General features: G+C 49.7%; 1 protein-coding gene across 2 annotated transcripts in view; it reads right to left on the bottom strand.

Annotated features, from left to right (window-relative positions):
• KIF26B (kinesin family member 26B) overlaps window positions 1-20,063 on the bottom strand; it is a 412,466-nt gene that overhangs the window by 101,216 nt on the left and 291,187 nt on the right. For both annotated transcript variants that reach the window (XM_059412563.1, XM_059412564.1), the window contains one exon: window positions 16,773-16,956. In XM_059412563.1, the coding sequence (XP_059268546.1) occupies window positions 16,773-16,956 (184 nt within the window). The remainder of the gene's footprint in view (window positions 1-16,772; window positions 16,957-20,063) is intronic.

Genomic DNA, 20,063 nt, shown 5'->3' with positions numbered 1-20,063 from the left:
TCCAGCAGTCATTGGACACTTGGCCATGACCTTCTGAGGAAGGATGAATACTGTCCCCATTTCACAGATAAGGAACTCAGGGCCCAGAGAAATAAATGTCTTCCTGCTATGGACTGAACATTTGTGTTCTCACCAAATTCATGTGACCCCCAAGGTGATGATTTAAGAGGTTGGGGCCATGGAGGGGGGCGATCAGGACATGAAGGTGGTGCCCCAGGAATGGAGCTAGTGCTCTTATAAAGGGGACCCCACTGAGTCCCCCAGCCCATTCTGCCACAGGAGGGTAAAGAAGTCTATAACCTAGAAGTGGGCCCCATCAGACCACACAGGTACCCTGATCTCACACTTAGCCTCCGGGGCTGAGAGAAGTAAATTTCTGTTGTTTAAAAGCCACCCAGTGGGGGTGCCTGCGTGGCTCAGTGGGTTAAGCCTCTGCCTTCGGCTCAGGTCATGGTCTCAGGGTCCTGGGATCGAGCCCCGCATCAGGCTCTCTGCTCAGCAGGGAGCCTGCTTCCCCTCTCTCTCTGCCTGCCTCTCTGCCTACTTGTGATCTCTCTCTGTCAAATAAATAAATAAAATCTTTTAAAAAAAAAAAAGATAAAGATAAAGAAAGCCACTCAGTGGCTTTCTGTGGCATTTTGTTGGGTAGCCTGAACAGACCAAGACACCTCCTTGAGGTCACCCAGCAAATGTAGGAGGAGAGCTTGGATTCCAACACACATTCTCTAATTTCACGTTCTGTCCACTACACTGACCTGAATATCCTCGACTCCTCACGCTCTCAGTGGTGATGAGAAAAGCAAAGAGACTGAGAGCTGTCTCTGGCCACCCTTCTTTAAAGAGATCTGCAGCCTTTCTCAGGCTTCACATCCACTTAAAATCTACGAACCTGTTCAGCTTTTCCACTGACTGAAGATGAATACACATGAAGACCAATTATTGATGTTATTCAAGTGATTTGGAATATTCTAGAATATAAAATTTTAAAAAAATCCCCCGTGTGTTTTGCTTCCACTGCACAGCAGGTGTCTCCCCCACAATGCCTGGTACTCCCGAGTGGGCTCTGGGTACTTGTGGAATGAGTGACACTACTGCCACTCCGCTATATGTTTCACAGTGTAATCTTACAAGGGTTTACTTGGCAGCCTGTGCTGTTCTGGCCAGGAGCCCCCCACCACTAGGGAAGTGGGATGGCTGTGGTGAGTATGGTGGGAATTGATAAAAGGAAAAATGAACATTGTCATCAAGATTGATGTGACTGAAATCCAGGCATTTCTGTGCAACATTTGTCTTACAGTGGAAGCTGACTGTGGCCAGCATTAACTGGTGGAAAGCAGACTGCCTGCCCAGAACCAGTGCCTCCTGCAAGCCGGAGCTCTGACCCAGGGCTGCGAGTCCATCTCCTCTGAGTTCCGCAAGGACGTCGGTGCTCGCTGGTGTAGCCACACCCAAGTTCTCCTCCAAGGTGTCCAAGGCCTTAGATTTTCTCCCCAATGTCCATCACCCTGTTTCACTCCCATGGCAGCTTTGCTCTAAACTCTCTTGAACACCCACATGGTTCTTCTCCCCTGGAAACTGCTTAATGATTGTACAATAGTGGTCCACAACAGGAACTCCCAGAGAACTCCTTATATTTCACGAGCACATAGCAAAGACTCAACAGCTACGGCTTGGGTCTGACACAGGTTATGTTTGATTTTAAGGCACCTCATCTCCCCACACTGACCTCTCCTCCTAGGTGCTAATTCATGCTTCCTGTGAAGCATCTGTAAATGCAGGGGACGACCTTCATTTGTCTCCTTCTGGGAGGGCAGCATCATCTTCTACTTGGACATGTTCCTTCTCACTGCAGCCCGGTGGGAGCAGCGCTTTCTTAGTCCCCCCACACCCAACCTAGGCCAACACCAGCCCTTGCCTGGAATTTCAAGCTTAGGGCCAGAGAAGGTTGGACCATGTCTGGTCTGGGGAAAACTGTAATAATACTTGAGAGCTGTTAGCTGCTGGATGAGGCAAAAGCCGGTCTGAACTGAAGACAGAGAGAGAGAGTGTGAAGCACTCAGCACCTCTTTGCTCCAGGGCTCCCAGATTCCATGGTCTTGTTCCGGGAGCTGCTAATACCCCTCATCATTTCCTGTTTCTAAAACACTTTGCGCTTGTGTTGCTTGAAACTAAAAAAACTTCTAATTCATACAAAACCCTTTTCATTCTCTTTTGCTCCCCACCTCCCCTCCCCACTCCAGACCATTCCACTTGCAAATACACATATTTTGCAGGATAGCGCCAGAACCCGACCTATTACAATTGCCAGTCTCCCCATCATAACAGGAGCATTCCCAAAGCAAAGGAGGCAACACTGGAATTGTGCAAGGTAGGAAGGCACAACCCAGAGCAGGAGCCAGCATTCTCTTTGACCTTGAACAAAGCCCCTCACTTCACCCCACCTCAGAGGGGAAAGTGCAATTTCCTTAGCACATGCTTTCAGCACAATTCCTCTCCATAAGCAAAGGAGAGGTGCATTCTCCCAGGAAAGAGTTCGTGTGAATACGAATGCTTCACGTGCTGCCGTGATTCATTCATACAAACTAATTGCAGGGGAATTGCAGTAGTACATCCGTGTGTTAAAAAATGAAATAAAACTACGTTCTTTCCTGCCTGCTACACTATCAGTTGCCATCACAATGCAGTATGAATCCTGCAGGAATAACACAGTGTACTCAGTAGAAAGAAGTAAGGAAGAAAACTCCCCAGGAAGCCAATTATCTTGCACAAATTTCAGCCTTATCTGCCACGATAAGCCAGCAAGGTGAAGATAATAATAATAGGTATTTTTAGTTTGCGTTGTCGACCTAGAATGATTTTTAACTCTCTTGAATAGCAGTTTCCGGGATTCTTAAGGACAGAGGTCATTTCGAACTCATCTGTGTAGCCACAAAGCAACTAGGACACGGCAGGTCCGCAATGCATGCCGTATCCGTCACCTGCACAGACATGTGGGTGAGTGGGTGGTGGATAAATGAACGAGGGATAAAGGAAGCAAAAGCAGGAGAAATAATCATGAAATGAAATCGTCATACTCTCTATTTTTTATTTATTAAAGAAAGAGAGCACGAGAGGATGCAGTCAGGGGGAGAGATAGAGGGAGAGAGAGAGAGAGAATCCCGATCAGGCTCCATGTTCAGTGGGGAGCCCAACAAGGGGCTTGACTTCACAACCCTGAGATCACGACCTGAGCCGAAACCAAGAGTCCGACACCTAACCTACTGAGTCACCCAGGTGTCCCCATGTTCTGTATTTTAATGTCTTTCAGTTCAGCAGATTTTCCCTGCCAGGTGTACAGCTAAGCCTTTGGGGGCCATGAAAGAGGTATAAAGCCTCATGCAGACCAAAGACTCGGTGGAGGAAACAAGCTAAGGAGAAGAACCGGTGCTGGGGCTTAGCACGGCACAGAACATCAGAGTGGAGAGGGAGCCGGCGTGCGGCGGATACAGGATGCTGACGGGAGCAGGCATGCAGACCCACAGTGAGGGAAAAGGAGGCAGAGCAGGCAGCAGAGAGGGCAGGCCCAAGGGGCTCAGGGTGGGCCCTCTCCTCACACTGCCTCCAGGAACCATCGCTCAATGCACACTCAAGACAGACATCTTTAATCAAAAGTCGAAATGCAGCTATTTCTTCTGTCCCTGATCTGCTGCTCTAGACAGAACTCTCTTGGGACTGAATCACCCGGATAGCTCAATACAGTCCAGGATGGGGTTAAATACCCAGTGAGCTGCAGGGGTCCCGTCCCCTGCCCCACCAGCTCTGGCCCTGAGTTCTCACTACTCTGGAGCTGGGCTGATGTGCAAGGGCTCTTTCTCCCATAGAATTCAGAACAGGTTTCTGTTTGTTTGTTTGCTTGTTTGGGCCTTTAAAATATCATCCTGGATATTAATTTTCTTTCGCTGGTCGTTTGTTTTTATTGCCCCGAAACCACAGAAGGCGATCCACACCAGTATAGCTTTCGGTGCAGGGGATAAAGGAACACAGCGACGAAGGCAAAGCTCTCTGGGATGTCGAGGGAAGGGGAGAGTGGTGGGACCCTGGCAGCAGAGGAGGCCCTCCCTCACCTGACCCAGCCTCGTGTCCACGCCCCAAACATACCGCTGCACCCCTGCAGTGGGGCATGTCTGCACACCGGGCCTTCTCTGAAACCAAATGACACAGGACGTGTGCAGAGAGATGGTATCGTGTAGTGGTATAGGGAGCCTGTCACGGAACTGGGTTTCGTGTCCCAGCTCCACCGTGGACCAGGTATGTCAGTGACTTCAGGCAGATGCCTCGAATCTGTCCCAGCTTCCTGAGATGTAAAAGAGGGGTGATTATCACAGACCCTACCCCCAGGGTGGAAATGAGGATTCACCAGGGTCTGGCCCAAGGAAACGGCTGATCTCTGTTACACGATCAGGAAGAGAACACTGGAACCAAGATGCACGGTCTCCCCATCTGGTCATCTTCTTGTCCTCTCTGAACCTCAGTGCTCTTGTCTACCAGCAGGGTCAACTCTCCCCACGTCCTTCCTACTGCCCACCTCTGAGGGGATCCAGGTGACAGCAGTTGTAGGCATCACACACAGAAGTGAAGGATCACCACAGGCCAATAGAGACCCAGGGCATGATTCCATCCTTCCACTCATTCACCTATGGGATGGTAAGATTATGTGTCAGTTTGTCTGGGCCAGGGTTCAGATGTTTGGTCAAACGTTATCCTAAATGTTTCAGTGTTTTGGGGGGGAGATTAATATTTAAGTCAGTAGACTTTGAGTAAAGCAGATTACCCTCCAGGTTGTGGGTGGGCCTTATCCAATCAGTTGAAGGCTTACTAGAAAAAAGACTGACCTGCCTGGAAGAAGAGGGAATTCTACCAGCAGACTGTCCTTGGACTCGAATTGTAGCCCTCTCCTGGGTCTCTACTTTGGATTTGCCAGCCCCCCGCCCCACCACACACACATCCTATTGGTTCTGCTTCCCTGAAAACCTTATGTACCTACCATTAACTGAGCACCTGTGTAGTGCTCTGGTTTTGAAAGGGGACGAGAGAGAGGTGACCCTGCCATCCAGAAGTTTATAGTCAACAGATATCCATTAAACAGTCAATGATGGAGATCAGCCATCCAAAAGGTACTAGATACAAAGAAGAGAAAGTTGGGTCCCCTAACCAGGGAAAGTGTTCCCATGGAAATGGCATTCCCGCACTATCCATTGGATTGGCAGGAACCAACCAAGCGAAGGGTGAGCAGACCTGTAGATGACAGCAAGCTTTCTGGGGAAGGTGGGATCACGGTCTTTTGTTTCCTGCATGCCCTCCTGGGCTGGGCTTCCCACATCCACTCCTTATGCGACACCCTACCTCCCACACTTGTAACCAGAGCACACGGCCATTTCAGGGCTGTGGAGCCAGCGGTGGTCTGAATGGCTCTATTTGTCCTGGAGTCCTATGAGGGTGCTATTTTCTCCACTTCTTATGAGTGTGGATGGAGTGAGAGGCAGGGAGAGTAGCAAACCCTCTCAGCTCCCCCCACGGTAAGGCATTCCCAAAGGCTCTTACTCCTCCTTCCCCAAATCATTGCTGGGGTGGTCAGGGAGCATCTGGCCCAGCAGCTGAAGGAAATAACCCTTGGGAGAAAAGAGTCTCCTCTTTTTTTTCCCTGCAAAATAGTCACAATATTCCATCGAGGGCTTCCTGTTTTGAGGCTCAGAGAGAAAGAGTTTTGTGTAGTGGTGATGGCTGGGGGGGTGTCTGGAGGTAACATGCCGGCCTGATCCTCTTCCCAACTCGCTCCACAACAGACCCGAGGCTCTCCCAGTGCCTCGCCGCCCGCAGCTCATCCACCACTACAGCTGCCCCAAACTCACCGTCTCAGTCCTCCGACTTTTGCCCCACATTGGTCTGAACTGCTCCAGACTAAGGGTCATGCGTACCCATTGGGTCTTCAAGGCAGTGCAAGTAAGCTGGGCCACCGGGGAGCATCAGGATAGCGCAAGCAAGAGCGCTCCTTCCCTTGTCTTGTGCCAGCAAGCCTGCACTCTGGAATAAGAGAACTGAAGGAGCTAGCCCTGGGAAACAGAGACTGATTTTTATCATCACTGGTCTCGGCAAAAAAAAGTCTCGGGTTCGCTACAGCTGGTACAATGCCCCGGGAAGGAACCCACCGAGTATCTCACCAGTAGTGGCAAAGAGACCTCAGCTCCAGGGGACAAAGTGTCTACGGGAGTCACTGGCTGTGGCCTGGAGCACAGAGCAGACCAAGCCAACAGGAAAAGAATGTGCACGGAATCCCATCCCCAGCACTAAAGCTCCTCTAATGGTTCTATTTCTGATTGTTTATCTGGGAGATCAAGTACTCTAATTAGAGGTCAGTGTTCCGGACTGGACTGCTAGTTGGTACCCGCTCCCCCAAATTCCTATGTCCAGATGCTAATCCCCAGGTAATGGTATGAGGAGGGAGGGCCACTGGGGTAATTAGGGCAGGAGGGTAGATCTCTCACCAGTGGGGTGAGTGCCCTTCTAAGAAGAGATGAGAGAGCTTCCTCTCCCCCTGTCTTCCCTCGTCTTCTACGTGAGATATGACAAGATGACCACCATGTGCATGCCGGGAAGGGAGCTCTCCCTGGATCCCAGATCTGCCAGCACCCTGACCTTGGGCTTCTCAGTGCCCAGAACTGGAAGAAATAAGTTCTCATTTCAGCCACCCAGTCTATACAGCATTTTGGTTAGCAGCCAAACGGGCTCAGAGGGTATTCCAGAACAGACCTGAGATGGACTCGTAAAGCCATGGGAGAGAATGAGTAATCGAAGGACTTTTAATTCAGCAACTATTTAGCAATCTCAAAAAAATTATGGTTTGCTCTTAAGAATGCATCCGAATGATTTCCCCCCCTTCCATAATGATTCATTTTCCTTCAGTGAAGCATTAGAAAGGAATTCAAAAACGTTTTGTTATGCGAGTCACTCAGGAAGCTAGAACAGCATTTCCAACTCTGAGGCACAAAGGGAAACTTTCTAATTAACTCAGCAGTTTGGACTCGCCATTTTTTATACGGCATTACTATCAATCCCATTTTGATGGGATAATTATAGCAAATCATGATTAACTTTCCTTGCGGCCATTAGAAAGAGAAAGACCCAGAAAGATAAGATTGGAGAAATGTTAGCTTAAAATATACCTACTATTCCCATTCTTTTGATATCAGTAATTGTCTAATTGTGCTGAGCCTGACCAAAATGTGGTTTTTGGACAAAGAATGATCAAAAGCCCTAGTCTGACATGATAATCCATCTTATTGCCCTTTGGTTAATTGAGAACGTGGCATTTATTCCAGAGAGAATTCCCTCATTTCATCTCGTGCTTTCATTCCATAAGTCAGGATGCTAATTAGGATTACAGGTATTCCAGGAGGCCCCAAACCTATCCAATTATGGCACAGGTTTCTGGCCTTTAAATAGTCCCTTCAGAAAAATCACCTTCCTCTTTCTCTTTCTATATGCTTGCGAGTCTACACACACATGCACACATACACACAACGCCTACCATCTCCATAATACCTTAAAAAAATACCCTTAAAAAAAAGCTGGTAGACTTGAGGCTGAAAATCACAAAATGGGGGAAAAGATTAATCATCTCTCATGCAAACTGTGCTTTAAAGCCTTCATGACCGATCAGCTTCGTAAGCTAAAACTTCTCCCTTCTCCCACATAACATGGAAGCTGGCCACGAAGAGCTATCAAGATGGCAGGAACAGGATTCCCTTCTCCCAAGAAGTTTACAACCTAGGGAGAGAAACTGAGAAGCTGTTTCAGCAGGAATGCAAGGCTTTCAAAGCTCCCTTGCCTACAGAGGTCTCTTTTGCAGCACGGCCATGGAGATCAGGGTCTAGAGGACTTCCCATCTCTGGAGCTTGAGCTGGAAAGTTTCAGAAGGCCCCCTGCTCCACCTAAGGCAGGCAGAAGTTCAGAGAACTAGACAGTGTAGCTCTATGAAGAAAATGGACCTAAGAATCTCTTCCCTTCCCTGAGCTCTGAACACTTCAATAATGGACCAAGACATAAAACAGGTAATTCCGGGCCACAGAACCCAATGATTCCTCCCTGCTTACCTGCAAACCATTTCACTCAGTTTGTTCTTTGTAGATAACCCCTGGCAAAGAGAGCCCCGAATGGAGCATTTTATATATGGTGATGCACCCTCCTGTCCAAAATCAGATCTAATGAAGCTGAAACGTGCTGCTTACCCTTCTAGTTTTCCTTCTGATTATAAAGACAACGGCAAACTACCTCCATATGAGTTGGCCAGCAGTACTAAAGGCACTCATGCTAGGAATGAAAAGCAAAATGGCACCCCACTTTCTTTCTTTTAAGATTTTTATTTTTATTATTTACTTGAGAGAGAGAGAGAGGAAGAGAGAGCCAGAGAGAGCATGAGAGGGGGTCGGTCTGAGGGAGAAGCAGACTCCCCGCTGAGCAGCGCCCCCCCCCCCCCCCCACCAATGTGGGACTCAATCCTGGAACTCCAGGATCATGACCTGAGCTGAAAGCAGTCTCTTAACCAACTAGGTCACCCAAGCACCCCGCCCCACTTTCTTTATATGTGTTTTACTGGGACCCTTTCTGTCCAAGTGGCCTTTAATAGAGAATATCTTCTAATACTTCCCTGTCTTTTGCAAGAATGAGAGCTGCTTAATGTGAAGAGTGGCCTCCTAGGAGGTGTAGACGAAAGCCCCCATGATTGAGGGCATCCAGGTTTGCTCCAGAAGCAGCTGGGTCCTTGGAAAAGCCCCTAGAGTCTGGGATGGGAGGGCACTAGGACTGCATGGAAACCTCCGCGGGGTAGGCGGGGTTGGGGGGTGGGGGGTGGGGGGTGGGAAGGACCCACCCAGGTGGACCAGTTGGAACATCTTTTCCAAGCTTCCTCTCCTCAGGTACAGCTCTGAGGAGGAGTCAGAATAAGAAAGAAAGTTAGGACAGAGAACCAAACTCCAGGAACAAGAGCTCAGCAGACTCAAACAAAACCAGCAGAGCAGAGAAAGGAATATCTGTAATTAGGGAGTAGAAGGTCACATGAGTTTACTCCCCAGAAGAGCTGACAACTTAATTTACAAAGCTATCAGGCTAGCCGTCCGGATGAATTATTTTGTATTATTTATGCAGTATTATTTACGCATTCTTCCCCCTGCTCCCGCCCCCCTCTAGCACACCGAAATAGAGAGCTCACGAGTCACGTTTCCCATCTGTAGCATTAAGGATGGAGTAGTGGCTGGTGAGTGAGTGGCGGGATCCAGAATTTTCCATCATTTCTATATACCTGAAATGAATGTCTAAGGCTGGCCGGATCTTTCCCCGTTCTCTCCGATAAAGCTTCAGGATGAAGAATGCTTGAACCGATAATGAGGAATTTGACAATCTACAGACTGTTTAAATAACCTGGACCTTGGTGGGCTCAAAGGCGTGAAATTCTCCTCCACATAAGCCGGCATCACTTCCTGGATGAGGGAGAGATACACCAGCCATTCCAACTTGTTGAATAAATAAGAGCTACAGGAGTACCTTAAAAAAAATAATTTTAATCAAATTTTTCTGTCTTGTTGTACTCATCTTGTAATCAGGATATCAGAAATCCTGGCTGCCTCTTCCCCACAGTGTCCCAGGGGTTCAACATGGCCAGACCTTGTTTCCCTGTGTTTCGTTTTACTGTACTGCCTGGACATTGCGTTTTTTATGAATCGAAGGTTTGTGGCAAGTCTCCCGGCGCCATTTTCCCAACAGCACCTGCTCACCGCCTGTCTGTGTGTCCCATTTTGGTAATTTGCCTGATATTTCAAACTTTTTCATTTATTTGTTATGGCGATCTGTGATCTTTGTTATTATTGTAATTGGGGCGTCACACACTGTGCCCATCTAGGACGATGAACTGATCAATAAATAACCTGTGGCTTCCCACAGCTCCACGGACCAGCCGTTCCCCATCTCTCTCCCTGTCCTCAGCCCCCCTATTCCCGGAGATGCAGCTATGCCGAAACTGAGCCAATTAATAACCCTATAATGGCCTCCATGTTCAAGGGAAAGGGAGAGTCGCATGTTCTCACTTTAAATCAAAAGTTAGGGGGCACCTGGGTTAGTGGGTTAAAGCCTCTGCCTTCAGCTCGGATCATGATCCCAGGGTCCTGGGATCAAGCCCCGCGTCGGGCTCTCTGCTCGGCGGGGAGCCTGCTTCCTCCTCTCTCCCTCTGCCTGCCTCTCTGCCTACTTGTCATCTCTGTCTGTCAAATAAATAAATACAAATCGTTTAAAAAAAAAAAGTTAGATGTGATTAAGTTGAGTGCGGAAGGCGTGTGGAAGCTGAGATAAGATGGAAGCTGGGCCTCTAGCACCAAGCATGAGCCGAGCTGTGAATGCAAAGGGAAAGTTCATGAAGGAAATGACGAGGGCTGCCCCAGAGAACGCATGAATGAGAAGAGAGCGAAACAGCCTTACAGCGCATACGGAGGACATTTCGGTCGTCTGGACAGAAGAGCCATCAGCCATGACATTCCCTTAAGCCAAAGCCTCACCCAGAGCAAGGCCCTGACTGAACTCTGGGAAGGCTCAGAGAGGTGAGGGAGCCACAGAAGAAAGTCTGACGCTGGCAGAGATTGATTCACAAGGTCTCCAGAAAGAAGTCGTCTGGACAGAAGTGCAAGTTGAAGCAGCAGGTGCTGATGGAGAAGCTGCAGCAAGTTCTCCAGAAGATCCAGCTCCGAGAAGTCATGAAGGCGGCTACATGCAACATCAGATTTCAATGTCGATGAAACAGCCTTGCCCTGGAAGATGCCATCTAGAGCTTTCACAACCAGAGAGAAGTCAATGTCTAGCTTCAAAGCTTCAAAGGGCAGGCTGACTCTCCTGTGAGGGGCTCGTGCAGCTGGTGACTTTAAGGGGAAGCCAGCGCTCCGGTGCCATTCCAGAAATCCTAGGACCCTTAAGAGGGATGCTAAGTCTACTCTGCTCTACTCTACTCTACTCTGCTCTGTGACCAGAGCAACAAGGCCTGGACGACAGCACATTTGTTTACAACCTGGTTTCCTGAAGATTTTTAAGCCCACTGTTTAGACCCACTACTCAGAAAAAAGATTCCTTTCAAAACATTACTGCTCACTGACAATGCACCTGGGCACCCAAGAGCTCTGACGGAACCGGACAATGAGATTAGTGTTGTTTTCATGACCACTAACACAACATCCATTCTAAGCCCATGGGTCATGAAGTAATTTTCACTTTCAAGTCTTAATACTGAAGAACTACATTTCATTTGGCTACAGCTGCCACAGAGCGTGATTCCTCTGACGGATCTGGGCAACGTAAATCAAAAGCCTTCTGGAAAGGATTCACCTTTCTGTTTCATCTACTCTAGATGCCATTATGAACACCCGTGATTCATGGGAAGTCGTCAAAATATCAACATTCACAGGGGTTTGGAGGCAGTTGACTGCAACCCTCAGGGAGGACTCTGAGGGGTTCAAGACTTCAGGGAAGGAAGTCACTGCAGAAGGGGAGGAAAGCGCAGGAGAACGAGCATCAGGAGCGGAGCCCGAGGACGGGACGGACGGGCTGCAACCTCACGATGGAACCGAACGGATGAAGCGGCCTCTCATGGAGGCGCAAGGCAAGTGGTTTCGTCGATGGAATGTACTTCTGCTGGAGATGCCGTGAAGACCGTTGAAACGACAACCGAGGTTCGGAATATCCCATAAACTAAGTTGATAAGACAGCAGCAGGGTTTGAGAGGACTGACTCCAGCTCTGGGAGAATTTCTCCCACGGGTCCAACGCTATCCCACAGCATCGCATGCCCCAGAGAAATCCCTCATGAAAGGCAGCGTCCATTAATGAGCCAAACTTCACTTTTGTCTTATTTTATGAAATCGCCAGGGCCACCCCAACCTTCAGCGCCCACCACCCCGACCCCTCAGCAGCCACCAACGTGGACGAGAGACCCTCTAGCAGCAAAAAGATTACGACTCCCTGAAAGCTCAGATGGGTAGCATGTTTTAACAGTAAAGTAGTTTTAATTAAGGAATTAAAGCTTTTTTAAGACAAACACTACTACACACCTGACAGATCACAGTATCGTATAAACATAATTTTTATATGCGCTGAGAAACCAAAAAATTCATTTGGCCAACTTCACTGTGATCTTTGCTTTTACTGTAATGCTCTGCTACCGAACGACATCTCTGAGGTGTGCCTCTAATCGGAAGGCTTTGACCGTAAAAAGGCTTATAAATCTGTAAAAGACACAGTCTTCACTAAGAAGCTCACGTGCTTTTTTTTAATCGTTTTTTTTTCTACACTAGGAGCTTCCACATCAAACAAGAGACAGTTTAGAATGAAGCTTAATGTAGACAATGTAGGAGCTGGTGGTGACACCGGACGTGTGTGTGTGTGTGTGTGTGTGTGTGTGTATGTGTGTGAGAGAGAGAGAGAGTGAGAGAGAGAGAGAGAATTTAGAGACCATACCTTTCAATGCAGGTCAAAATACGCTGCTACTGGGTTTGACAAATAGTGATGAACACAATACAGACGGGTTAAAATCAAGGACTGAGAAGAGTGAGCAAACAGCCCCAGCCTCGACTGCACAGGAGACAAGCAAGTCTGTTTCTAAATCACAGCTCCGAGGACCCCACCAAGTCGCCTGCCTCTCGGCTGCACGGCCTGAAGAGGAGACATCTCGAGGAAGCCCCGGAGAAATGCAGAGATGGGTGCGGGTGGATGGTGAGGGGGACAGATCCCCAGGAGCAGGGAACAGCATGGCTGGCACAGGAGCAGGGGCTGAGGCTACAAGCCAGGCAAACATTGTCGCAGGAGCCTCGAGTTCATGGAGATCAGGACGCCCCTCCCCTCTTCCTTTACAAGGATGTGCCCAGAGCAGCCAACCAGCTCCGCTGTCCTGTGCCCTTCTGGGACTCAGGGCCTCTCCAGATGATCGCTGAGTGACTCAAGAATGACAAGCCCTCCCCATCCTGCCCCAGCTTAATTTTCCATCATGTTTCCTCATGATCACGCCATCCAAATTTGTGGGGTCTTTCCATATTCTTTGGATCTATTCTCTTGCTGCTAACGCTCACCTATTAGAGTTTTCTTATATTCCCAAAACACGACTGGGGGGTCAACGGGCTGAGGTCTCATGGCGTGCTTTGGAGGCATTCCCAGAAATTCTAAAGGAAAAAGAAGGCTCCTCTGCACCTTCATGCTTCATGGATTTCCCTTTGGGTATTCTCCTGACAAGAGGAGAATTACCCAATGTATGGGGGGACATGACTGTCACCATTACCAGTTTCGTCTTCAAAAGTGCCGCCCATGGGAGGCACGACGGCAGAACCTCACACTCCGGGAGTTAAACAGATAACGTGATTTGCTCTAGAAGCTTGTAATCCAAGACAAAGAGCTCTGACACTAAGCTGTGACAACTAACAAATGAATCTTAATCATGGATGTTAATTAATTGTGCAAATAAATTTCACAAGGAGCGTTTACTGACTTAGGAGAAGGAGCCATTTTCAAACAGATTAGAGGTATCATTTACATATAAGCCAAACCAATGAAATACAAGCAGGGACTAAGCTGCTTTCATCCACTAATCATTTTTATCTATTCATTAAGAATGTCTCTACAACACCACTTAGTATAGTTTTGTTTATATTACTTGGAAGTAATTCCAACTTTTCCTTAAATCAGATTGTCCTTCATTTTGGTCCAAATTGGTGAGATTTCATTTAAAGAGTTTTTTTAAGAGATTGAGCGTGTGCATGAGCACACGTGCGTGAGCAGGGAGGGAAAGGCAGAGGGAGAAAGAGAATCTTAAGCAGGTTCCACGCCCAGCACGGAACCCAATGCGCAGCCCGAAGCAGGGCTCCATCTCTCCACCCTGAGATGGTGAGTTGAGCTGAAATGAGGAGTCCGACGCTTAACTGATGGGGCTGCCCTACTGGTGAGATTCTCACCCTACTGGTGAGATTCCTAAGACTGACTGGAGTAATGCACAAGGTTCTAAGTGCTGTGAGGACTGGCATTCTGCCTTGTGTGCCGGTGACTGCAAGCCTAGTGCCCAGCTTGGGGCTGTGCCTGACACATAACAGGTGCCCATGGAATAATATCAGTGTGCCCAGGAGAGCCCCAGATGCTGATGAGGTTGGGGTGTTTCCTGTGTTTGCTGAACTTGAGCTTCAAGTACACTGAAGTTACTTGTAAAGTCTTCCATCGCCATGGCATCCGGAAGAGCTCTGGCCTCAACTGGTGCTCAGTGGCTGCCCGGATGCTGGGTGATGGACGGTCTGGGGAGCTGCTGGCACCGGCAGGGGACGCGATGGAGCACCTCCGATCTCACTGTGCGTCGGCTCTTCGGGGCTCCCCCGGGGCCTTTCTCTCCCAGCGTCCTTTGCTACCACCGTGACCCCCACACATTCTTGGAGACAAGGTAAGGCAAATTTTAAAACTCATGTATATCTCGTGGCAGCCTAGTGAGACCTAGAAAATAAAACGGCTTTAATGCTCCTGACTCAGGGGGCACCAGACGACCTCTTACCCTCTGGGGGGGCTTCAGTTACTTTGTTCATGAAAGGAGAGGGTTTGAGCTAAATAAACCCATCGGCCTCTTCTGCACCAGTGAGAACCTCCCGGGTCTCCGGAGGAAGACCTGGGGCGGCTGAGGCACAAGAGGGCAGGGCTGAGCTGGGCTTGCTTCTGGCAATTCCATCAGGCTTCCCTACTTCCAGCCTCAGGATTCCTACAGGGCACCCACTCCGTAGTCAAATCCACCGTATTTCTTAGAGCTGTTAATACTGAAGTTCTGTAACAGAGCTCCATTGATGGGAGTGAGTCCCTCCGTGAGGGGAAGGACTAGCAGTTCCTTACGGTGAAGCAGCAGGGGTGGGAAAGCAGGGGTGCTTTCCTGCTCAAGGTCAGGCGGCTGGGTGCCCCCACAGCAGCTCCAGGCTCCCCAGCACGGTCACCTTCTGGGACACCCAGTCTGATGGCCCAGTCCGTGACACACCACCTCAGACACACTCAGGACCTCCTGCCATTCCTGGTCAGAGGACCGCCCGTCACCCCTTTTTCTCGCACTGGAAGAAGCATATAGGATAGCAAACGCGTGAGACAGAGGGTCTCTTCCATTAAAAAAATAAGAGTATTTGCAAGCTTTCATTTACTAATGATAATAATCTTAATTGTGGTTGTCCCTGGTCTCATACCTACTTATCTTATTTATAATCCTGCTTATGTGTGTAGGATACTATCTAGTCCACTTCTAGCTGAGCAGTGCCCTCCAAACAATTTTGATGCAAGCGCTGGGTCATCTTCTTGGCTGGTGACACTCTGTTGTTTCAGTCCCTTGGTTGCCTGGTCCCCTTGTCCCAGAAGAAGCCTACAGAGCTAAGTCCATTTTGCCCAGGGCAGTTCCACTCCAGCATTAGAGTTCCAAACTCCTTAGCAAAACAAAACCCCACATCCATTTAAATGACTCACATGGTAAATGTCCCCTTATAGGTATCTTAACACAGTTACAAAGAAAAATAAAGATTTGAACGCCCTGTGTTTATTTGTGCCCACCGTCCCCAGAAGGTGGCTTGTCAACCACCCCAAACTGCCCCATTGAGGTGTCCCTGCTCTCCCTCAGTGGCTTCCCCTGTGAGCCCTTCCCTAGAGAGGGATCCTGATTTGTAAGGTTTTCACCATCTCTGTCCTGGCTGGTGAGACTAGGACAGCTTTATTCCCTACTCTGCTTCTGGGCTGGGAAAACCATCAGCGGACAGCTGTCTACCCTGCCCCATGCCGTGGAACATTCCAGAACTGGATGCTTACTCCACTGGAGTAAGCATTGCTCTATTCAACATCATCTCGAAGTTGAAACGCCATTGGGAAGAGTAACATAGCAAGTTGATACTTTCCCAAGAGGGCGGTGAAACTGGGGCGGTGGGGGTGGTGGGGAGAGCACGGGAGAAGGCAGAGAGACAGGGAGGAGAAGAAGGGGCCCAGGGAAGGGGCAGAGAGCCCCAAGCTCCAGAAGGACTCCGAGTTATGGGAAGACCATGAACCTGACCAGCGGAGTCTGGGTCAAGGGGAGAGGGCCACAGTAAGAGCTGGGTCCTCATCGTGTTCAGCCAGACCTGCGACCTTCCAGAAAGAAGGGCAGGCGAATGACTTGAGGTAGGCGAGGCTCCGGCAAGGATGTGCCCCATCCTACATGCGACGGAAAGGAGAAAAGGCACAACGGCCACCTTTCTGGAGTCAACTATCTTTAGAAGTCTCCGCTGATGTCCCAGCCAGAGAGCAATAGTGACAGTGACGTCACGCGGAGCATTTGGGGGTGACGCCAGAAAACAAAGTGACCCCAAACCCAGCTAAGCCCCATCTCCTAATAGCCTCGGCTGGCGGGTGGGCCTCCTTTTCTAGGATTTGTGTTTTCCCTGGGGCTCCTGCCCCTGCTGCGGTCTTTTTTTTGCCTTTTTTTTAAATGGTTACAGTCGCGTCCAACACCGCACAGCAGCTTTTTTCCTGCCCGCGTCCGATCGGACCCCAGTAACCGGAAGGTCTTCACTGGCAACGCAGTGCACGTAACCAAAGCAAAGTTTACGGTCCTCCCAAGTGAATTTAAATTTAAATTTAAATCCGTCTCCTGTTCTCCCCGTCACCCTCCGGGGTCAGCCGCCCAGCCGGGCTCTGCGCCCTTATACCCCCAGCGGCGCGACCCGCCCGCCCAGCACCTACCTTGCCCAGGCCCGGCGTGTCCTTCACCTTGTTGACGGCCCGCAGCAGGCAGGGAGGGGCCGGGGGCGGGCAGGTCTGCAGAATGCCGCTGAAGCTGGTGGCGAAGAGGGGAGGCTCGGCCACAGACGAGAGGGAAGGTCGATGTTTCTTCTTTTTAGAAGACAGGTTTAGCTTCTGGGCCGCTCTGGAAGGAAAGAATGCAGAAGAGGGACAATGAGGGGCGAGTAGGATCCTGTGTCCAATCAGATAGTCAGATGTGCCAGGCTTACTCTCTATCCTCTTTCTCTTAAAGAACCTCTGGTTCTTCCTGAGGCTTGATAGTTCCCTGTTTGTCCTCCGAGGGCTCGGCAGTGGCCCCTCAGTACCGCCCAGCAAACTTCATGAGCCACCGAATCACTTCTATACAGAGAGGGAAAAAAGCCATACGACTGTGCTGCAATCTGCAGTCGCGATTTCTAAAGCTTGGTTTGCTGGTCCGTCTTTGGGGGAACAACAGCGCCGACGAGGCTAATGATCCCACAGCTTCTCTGGTATGAACTCCGGTGTGAGAGGCCTTACGAGTTATTTAGAAATTTGAACACCTTGTAAAATCCCAACCACCCTGGTGAAGGACCCGTCAAGGCTCACTCTGTGTGTGGTTGTGGAAGAAAAACACACGGCCCAGGGCCACGGGGAAACATAAATCAACCTGGTTTTGGAAACATAACACCAAACAGAACACAGTCCAGCCCAGACATACAGTGCTGAGACTATGGGCTGCTTGTGTGGAAAATGGGAATTTGTGCGGGGGACGGGGTGTCTTTTGATACAAAATGCATTGATGAGGGGGGCCTCGGGGGCTTATTCGGTGAAGCGTCTGCCTTCGGCTCAGGTCACAAGCTTAGGGTCCTGGGACGGAGCCCCACATCGGGCTCTCTGCTCAGCGGGGAGCCTGCTTTTCTCTCCCTTTGCCCCTCTTCCCCTCCTTGTGCTCTGTCCCCCAAAATAACATCTTTAAGAAAAAAATGCAATTCAAGGGCAAGCGCCGGGGGTGAAGGTCGGAGCCAACAAAGGTGGCACAGAGCGGGCAGATGGGGAAGGAGAGAGGTTGCCGGCATCGCTTATAGTGCTGGGAGTTTACACCGTCTCTCCTACAATACGAACGTTCTGCGACACTTAGACCATATCCTTGTTATAGTGAGCGGTGGTGGGGGGTGGGGGGTGGGGGGAAATCAAAGCAGGTGGCCACGAGGCCACGTTATTGCAGCAACTCTGATATACTCACTCCTGGATTCCTTCCAGCCTCCTTCCTAGCACCCATGCCCACCCACACCCCACTCGGCGTGGAGGAGAGTGAGGGTCCTGGGAGTCAAATCATATGCAGGGCCCTCCCAAGGACATCATCCCAGGGTCCCTTCTCTCTCTCTCTCTCTCTTGCAAGGCCAGATTTTCATTCTGGAAGATACTGGATCATTCCCAACAGCATACAAGCGTGCTGTTGTTTCTCCTGTCTTTTTTTTTTTTTTTTTTAAAGATTTTATTTATTTATTTGACAGACAGAGATCACAAGTAGGCAGACACAGGCAGAGAGGCAGGCAGAGAAGGAGGAAGCAGGCCCCCTGCCGAGCAGAGAGCCTGATGTGGGGCTCGATCCCAGGACCCTGAGATCATGACCTGAGCCAAAGGCAGAGGATTAACCCACTGAGCCACCCAGGTGCCCCTGTTTCTCCTGTCTTAAAGGAAAAACACCTCTTCTTGGTTCGTCTTCCCTGGTTGGCTCCCGTTCTGTTTCCTTGCTCATCTTTGCCCAAAACTCAGGGCAAGACCTGTCTATCCTTGTTTTCTCTGGTTCCTCTCCTCCCCCTGCCTCTGAGCACATTCCATGGTGGGGCGGGGGGGATCCAACCCCCAGCTGCTCCAGAAGGGCTCTTGTCTGGCTGCTGATGACTTGCGCCATAGCTCAGTGGTGTGGTTCTCAGACCCCTCTCTCCTGACCCATCAAAGCAGTGATTATATCCTTCGCTTTTGTGAATGCTTCCAGGACATTCCTGGCCATGCCTTTCTGGTGTTCCCAGCTGGTTTCTTCCCTTTCCCCTCACTCCTCAGAGGCGGGATGCCTCAGGGCTCCTCCATGTCTACCCTCTGTCTCTGGCTGTTATCTCCCAGGAACACCATTTAAATAACATCGCAATGCCCAGGACCCCTAAATTTTTATTTCCAGCTTAGACCTCTCTCCAGAAATCTGTATTTAGTTATCCAGCTACCCCCTCCCCAATTCTATTTGGATATCTAATCAAGGTCTCGGGCTTAGACACTAAATTCTTGATCTTTTCCTGAAAAACTGTTTCCTTGGCTTCCCCTCTTCTAGAAAATGACAGTCCCGTCCATGCAATGGCCCCAGCATGTCTGACTCCTCTCTCTCTCACACCATGCAGCCGATCCATCAGGAAACTGTCTGGGCTGTAACTCCAGAATGCATCCACGATCCGCCGCCTGTGGCCACTGCCTTGACCGCCACTGTCTCTGTCTGAGCCACTAACCCCTCTTGCCTGGGTTTCTAGAAGAGTCTCCTAACTCGTCCTTCCTCTGTTGTCCTTCCCCAGCCTGCAACCTCACTGCCCAGGCTGTTTTCCACACGGTTGTCAGAGTGGTTCATTTAAAACACAACTGCTCAGAAAACCCAACTCCTCCATTTTGCTTCTCATCTCATAGAAAAGCCGAAGTAATTACAGTGGACTAGAAAGCCTTCCATGTACCGTCCCTCTTACCTCAGACCACCCTTCCTACTATTCTTGGTCTTCAGCTACTCTCATCGAGCCATACTAGCCTCCAAATGCTCCTGGTTCACTCCCACTGCAGGGCCTTTGCACAGACTCCTGCCTTAGCCTGGAACACTCTGGCCCAGGTAGAGGTAGGCACATGGCTCGCTCCTCTACCTCCTTCAAATCTTTCTTCACGTGTTACCACATCAGGGAACCCACCCTGCCCACCACGTCAGGCTGCACTTTCCAAAGATGGCTGCACCCACATGTCTCCCATTCCACATTCTCTTCCCAGGACGTGACATTGATGTGTCTCCATCAACAGGCACGGTCTACTTTCCTTCTCTTCAAATGCCATTGGAACTTCAAAATTGCCTTGACCAACAAAATGTGGTGGGAATGATGTTGCATGACCTCCAAGGTTGGGTCAGAACAGAAAATATGGCTTCTACCAGCTCTATCTTTGAACCTGGCCTCTGCCTTGTGAGGAAGCCTGTGTCACGTGGAAAAGGCCACACAGAGAAAAGCAGAGGCATCCAGTCGACAGCAA

Source organism: Mustela nigripes, chromosome 10 (genome assembly GCF_022355385.1).
Source record: "Mustela nigripes isolate SB6536 chromosome 10, MUSNIG.SB6536, whole genome shotgun sequence".
NCBI classification, from domain to species: Eukaryota; Metazoa; Chordata; class Mammalia; order Carnivora; family Mustelidae; genus Mustela; species Mustela nigripes.
The sequence above is the reverse complement of the archived record's forward strand: the minus strand, read 5'-3'. Positions and strand labels throughout refer to the sequence as shown.